We start from the raw sequence: 6,009 nt of genomic DNA on the forward strand, positions 1-6,009 counted from the left end.
TCAATTATTGCACCAGTTTTGCTGCTGTATGGTTTGGTCATCTCCATTGAGTCCTCTCTTTGAGGGAAAGAGAGGAGGCCCACTTTTTCGCTGAAACCATAGACGGCTACTTGGGCATAAGTCATCTTGGTCACTTTCTCTAAATCATTTTGTGCTCCGGTAGAGATTGTCCCAATGAGAACCTGCCGTGAAAAGGGACAGAAACCATCATTCCTGTCTCATGATTAACAATATTGATTGGGAAGCATCAAGGGAGCAGGTAAGAGTGCATATCAAGGAGATATTTATTTTGTTGGAGCTGTATATGACAGCGATAACATTATGCAATAATAAGATTTGCAAATGAAAAACCAAGGCCCATTTACTAATATCTTGTGAAAACATTTTGTATGATAGAAAATATTTTCATGAATAAGAAATGCACCAAGACAAATTGAATTTTTTCAATAGAAGGATCATCATCATTAATTATCGTAAAAGCAATAGATTAAAAAAAGGTGAGTAAACAAAATGAGAAATGATGAAACAACCTTCTCGGCAGCCCGGCCACCAAGGGTCATACAAGTCATATCGAAAAGCTGCTCCTTAGTCTTGAGGAGATTCTCATTAGGAACATACTGCGCAAACCCAAGAGCTGCTGTTCCGCGAGGAACAATAGTTACTTTCAACAGTGGATCAGTATGTTCCAAGAACCAACCTGTAACAGCATGACCTGCTTCATGGTAAGCAACAGTACGCCTTTCCAGCTTACTTATTACCTAGATACAAAACATGAATATTTTTAGAGACTATAACCAATAGTTAAAAAAAAAAAAAAAGTGGACAATTCTAATAATTTTCAGGTCATTGTAGCGTATAATTTTCATCATCATGATGTCTTGAACTACAACCTAATATAAGACTATTTCTTCATATTAAATAAAGAAAATTTTGAAAAGATGGCTTGAATGTGTAAATTGTAAAAAATATTTGTGATATTTTACATATAACAGAGGCAATATTTCTTGAAGTTACAATAACGAAGAGCACTTTTTTGTTCAAAAGTTAATAATATCACTAATTTTCAGTCAAAATAGCTTCTCAAATATTTAAAAAACAGCTTAACAAGCCACGGCCTGCAAATACTTGGTTCTTATTTTAAAAAGGTGTTTTTTCATATAATAAACAAACCAGCTTTTTAAAAGCCTACCTTGTTCTTCTTCTCCAAACCACCAATGATTCTATCAATAGCTGCCTCAAAATGATCCATTGTGACTTGTGCTTCATCAGTTCTTGCAGCAATCAGCGCAGCTTCATTGCAAACATTAGCAATGTCTGCTCCAGCAAAACCTGGAGTAAGGGCTGCAAGCCTTTGAGAATAATATGAGGGCTCGTGGTCAAGTTTGATCGTTTTCAAGTAAATCTGAAAAATCTGGTCACGGCCTTTAATGTCGGGTACATCAATTGTTATCTGGCGGTCAAAACGCCCAGGCCTAAGTAGGGCATTGTCTAATATATCGGGTCTATTTGTACCTGCTAGCACAACAACTCCAGCAGTGGTTCCAAAACCATCCATCTCCACCAACAATTGATTTAAAGTACTTTCACGCTCATCATTTGAACCAGAGAAACCTCCACGGCCCCTTTTCCGACCAATTGCATCAATCTCATCAATAAATATTATACTGGGAGCACACTGCCTTGCTTCCTGAAACAAGTTTCTCACCCTTGACGGTCCAACACCGACAAACATTTCCATAAAATCGGAACCAGATATAGAAAGAAATGGCACACCAGACTCCCCTGCAGTTGCTTTTGCTAAAAGGGTTTTTCCTGTGCCTGGGGGACCGACCAGAAGAGCACCTTTTGGAATTTTGGCACCAAGCTCTTCGTACTTCTTAGGATTCTTGAGGAAGTGCACAAACTCCATAATTTCTTGTTTTGCCTCATCACAGCCAGCAACATCTTTAAAATAGACCTGAACAAAATGAATTCAAATAAGAAAAATATTCAATTAAATGAACTTATCACTGACGCTATTCACCACCACAACACCCTAAAGAAAAAGTGAGAATGGGAAAGGCAGATATGAAAAATATTATCTATTATTTATAGAAGAATAAGTTACCAACCTTGTTTTTGGCATTTTTGTCTACTTTAGTAACATGTGCTTTTCCAATGTTAAATATTCCACGAGCACCCTTACCACCGCCGCCGCCGCCAACACCAAATCCACCTTGCATTCTCCTTCCCATATACAAGAGAGTTCCCAAAAGTAACAGGGTTGGAGCAAACCTCATCAACTCCTGGTACCAAACCAGTTCAGAAGAATATGTAACAGGTACATAATCGTGAGGGTCAACACCTAGTGTTTCTTGCACTTCCTCTAACTTCTCCTCAAAAGACTCGACACTTCCAATATTGAAATAATATTTATAATGGCCACTAGACCCCTTTGCAGGAAGGTTTCCTTGTAGTACTTCGCTGTCAGCTTGATCACGGGGAGAGTTTCTCACATATATTTTGGCAACTGATTTGTTGGAGACAACAATATGGTCTACTAACCCTGGTTCCAAAAGCTTATTTTTAAACTCCTGAAAGCTAATCTGCAGAGAATCAAATTCTTATCTTCATTAGCAATATGATAATACCTAAATATGCTACAAAAGCCAGACAAAGATGAAGAGTTGTCACATTGTCACAGGGCATGTAGTTCAGTTTACATTGTAATTATCCTACAAAGGCTTGCACGCTAATAATCATATGAAGGTCCCCTCGGGACAAATAAAATATAGTGAAATGTCATTAATTGTTCAAAACTAAGCTAGTTTGAGACTTGCAACCAGATGCTAGCAAAAAAATGGATAATAAAAACCTCAAATATATCCTAATAGTATTCTTGTTTAATGGACCTTCAATAAAAGCTGTCAATCCCAGCAGCACAAAGCTCGTCTCATAGATATCCACTTTTCAATTATAACATTGCAGTCAAACAGTAACTTCTAGCTACAACAACCAAGCCCTACCCCACTAAGTGGGGTCGGCTACATGGATCAACTTTCTCCCTAATATTCTATTCAGAACCATGCTTCTATCCAAATCATTAATCTCCAAATCTATCTTAGTAACTTCTCTTATAGTTTTAAGTCTTCCTCTACCTCTAGTTGTTTGACTCCTCTCCATCTACAAATCTTCTCTCTACATACCCAAATCACCTAAGTCTATTTTCCACCATCTTTTCTGCTATAGGTATTACCCCATCACTCTAATACTTTCATTTCTAATCCTATTATGTCTAGTCTTACTCTTACCAGGCATTCATTGCAACATTCTCATCTCTGTTACACTTTATTCTCATTTTGATTCTTAATCGCCCAACATTCTGACCCGTACAACATCGCATGTCTTACCGCATTCCGATAAAATTTTCCCTTTAACTTGAGTGGCACCTTCCCTTATGTCACATAAAATCCCTGAAGCCCTCCTATATTATACCATGTAAAACTCACATCTAACTAACATAATCTCTTGAATTCATCATTTCCCCCATTCACCCAAAGAATGAAGCCTACAGTTGCATAGTGTGCCTAGCAGCACAAGATTCATTTCTTGTGCATTAGATTCATTGCTTCTGTAAAATGGAATGCTGATATTCATAGATCGCACGCGTTCTCAACTCAAACCAACTTCATCGGCACAAGCAAGTTAATAGCCCCAAACATGTTTAAAGTTATGGTTACCTGCTGCTGCTCACGAGGACCAAAAGAAAACGATGACAGAAATAGCCCCATCACCAACAATGGGGTGAGAAAACTTTGAAATTGCTTCATGAAGGCTTCTTGAAAACCACCTTGATCCTCTGTGTTTGACTTGGAATCCTCTGAAATCAAAGCATGAATTCAAGTGTCAGATGTTTCTGGTAGTTACCATTTATTGCAAGACAAACTGAAATGCAGATGCAAGATTAATTCCCCACACACATACATAAGTACCTCAACTAAACCAGTATAAACCAAAAACATGAGTGAGAGAGAGCATATAGTTGGGATTGGAAGATGTTCTTCAGAACCCAAATTCACCCATATAGTACAAAATGTTCATTTAAGTTTGAATCCAACACTAACTAGAATGCCAGAGAGGGACAAGGAGAATGCTACTTGATTCTCAAGTATCTCATCAGAAAGAAGGTACTTGTATAATAAATGCTATAAAAAAAACAATAAAAAAAGTCAAGAAAAAAATCACAAAAATAAACCAAATCTAGTAGTGTAACAAAAATCTCCATGAGCAACACATTGCTCATCACACATCAGCTATGACCACAATTCTCAAATAATTTTCTGTCACAGTTTCCCAATTCCCAATAAAACAAACTATATAACCAATATATAATTTCATTACCTTTAGACTCATTCTTTTTGTCATTCCCCTTAGGTACTTCCTTCTGTCCCTTGGGATAAAAGTTTTCATAATCTGCAAAAAAACACCAAAATACTAATCAGAATCGAAAGCATACACTAACATTACGAGATAATCACAATAAAACCCTAACTTACTCTTCTTCTTTGGGGCTTCGCTGGAAAACAAGCGAAGAAACCTAGGGTTTCCAGCAACAGATTTAAAACCAGACAAATTAGAAACAAAACCATTATTGCGAGCTACTGAAGAAGATACGTAACCCCTGAAAAACCCTAACCCCCCTTCAACACCCTCAGAATAGACATCTATTCGCGGAACTCCAGAAAGCGCCCCCAATCTCGAATCACCGTGCAACAAATTCTACACAACCCAATGAAAAATAATCATCAAAGTTAGAATCTTGCGTGAAGAAATGGACCGAATTGAAGAGAAGAAGAAAATGAAAGCTTACTTTAACGCGAGAAGAACGCGACAGAGCGCGCCCAATCCTTGAGAAAATCATGATATGAATGAGGAAGAATATTATTATCTAGGTCGAAGTAGAAGTATAAATAAAACCTTAATTCACGATTATTAGATCTGAAAAAACAAATACGAGATACGATAAAATGATGGTGATATTTGTAGTTGTCGGGTAGAACAACATAAGGGAGATAATATCAAGTGGTTTAGGAAGAAACGACGTCGTCTTGGATTTTCTTTAAGTATAAAAGCTTGTTTGGGGTCAACAAAGGTGCACGTTGGTTTGGTTCTATATTGTCTTGGCAAACAAGGTAGTATACCAGAGCCCACAGATATTATTATTCTTTACAATGAGCAATGCTTTAATTTAGACCAGAAATTAGTCACAATTTATTAGTTTTTTATATAAATGGAACATGTAAAAAAAAGTAAGCAAAATTACACCATAGATGGTGAAGACAACTTCTAATGGTGTTTAAAACAAAATCAAACTATGGAGAGGATATGGCTATTGAAAATAATACTAACAAGCATTTAACTTGATACCTTTCAATTAAATATGTCACCTTTATTTGAAGCGAAATGATCTTGATAACTTTGTAAAAATTCTGGGATGTATCGTTTTCAGAAGGCATGTATTGGAAATTTTAAAATTTTCAGAAGAGTTATATCGAAAATCATGACTTTAGCATAAAATGGTTAAAAATCCCGAAAATTTTGAATTTTCGATATACTGGAAATTGCAAATTATACTAAATTTCCGGTATACTCCCAGAATTCTCAAAAACATGAAATTTAAAATATATAAAAAATTGGTACAACGGTCTACATAAATGGTTCGATTAAAAAGTCATCTCATATAACAGATACATAATTACCACAAAATTTTATTCTACATACAAGATTACAATACTACTTAGGATGATTTCCTAACTTCATCTTCTCAATGTCTAATTCGTCCTGCATATGCTGATTCTCGTGCTTTTGCATCTTCAGTACACTTCAGTACAGATCAAGACTCAAATATTTGTCATTTACATCAGAGAAAGAGTATAATATCAATATCATATAAGGGCGAGAAAATGTTTAATTTAAACTTTATTACATAGCAAAACATAATTTGTCTGTGGTGAAGAATTGTGTACAATA

At 36.1% G+C, this 6,009-nt stretch overlaps 1 protein-coding gene across 1 annotated transcript in view; it reads right to left on the minus strand.

Moving 5' to 3' along the window:
- LOC127108225 (ATP-dependent zinc metalloprotease FTSH 10, mitochondrial) overlaps window positions 1–5,122 on the minus strand; it is a 5,544-nt gene extending 422 nt beyond the window's left edge. Inside the window, exons 1-8 of the mRNA XM_051045651.1 lie at window positions 4,850–5,122; window positions 4,536–4,758; window positions 4,381–4,452; window positions 3,720–3,859; window positions 2,112–2,585; window positions 1,190–1,957; window positions 531–758; window positions 1–182 (exon numbers count right to left, since the gene is read on the minus strand). The exon at window positions 1–182 is cut by the window's left edge and continues 422 nt beyond it. Of these exons, the coding sequence (XP_050901608.1) occupies window positions 1–182; window positions 531–758; window positions 1,190–1,957; window positions 2,112–2,585; window positions 3,720–3,859; window positions 4,381–4,452; window positions 4,536–4,758; window positions 4,850–4,900 (2,138 nt within the window). The 5' untranslated portion in view covers window positions 4,901–5,122. The remainder of the gene's footprint in view (window positions 183–530; window positions 759–1,189; window positions 1,958–2,111; window positions 2,586–3,719; window positions 3,860–4,380; window positions 4,453–4,535; window positions 4,759–4,849) is intronic.
- Window positions 5,123–6,009: the final 887 nt, after the last annotated feature.

This window comes from Lathyrus oleraceus, chromosome 7 (genome assembly GCF_024323335.1).
Source record: "Lathyrus oleraceus cultivar Zhongwan6 chromosome 7, CAAS_Psat_ZW6_1.0, whole genome shotgun sequence".
NCBI lineage: Eukaryota > Viridiplantae > Streptophyta > Magnoliopsida > Fabales > Fabaceae > Lathyrus > Lathyrus oleraceus.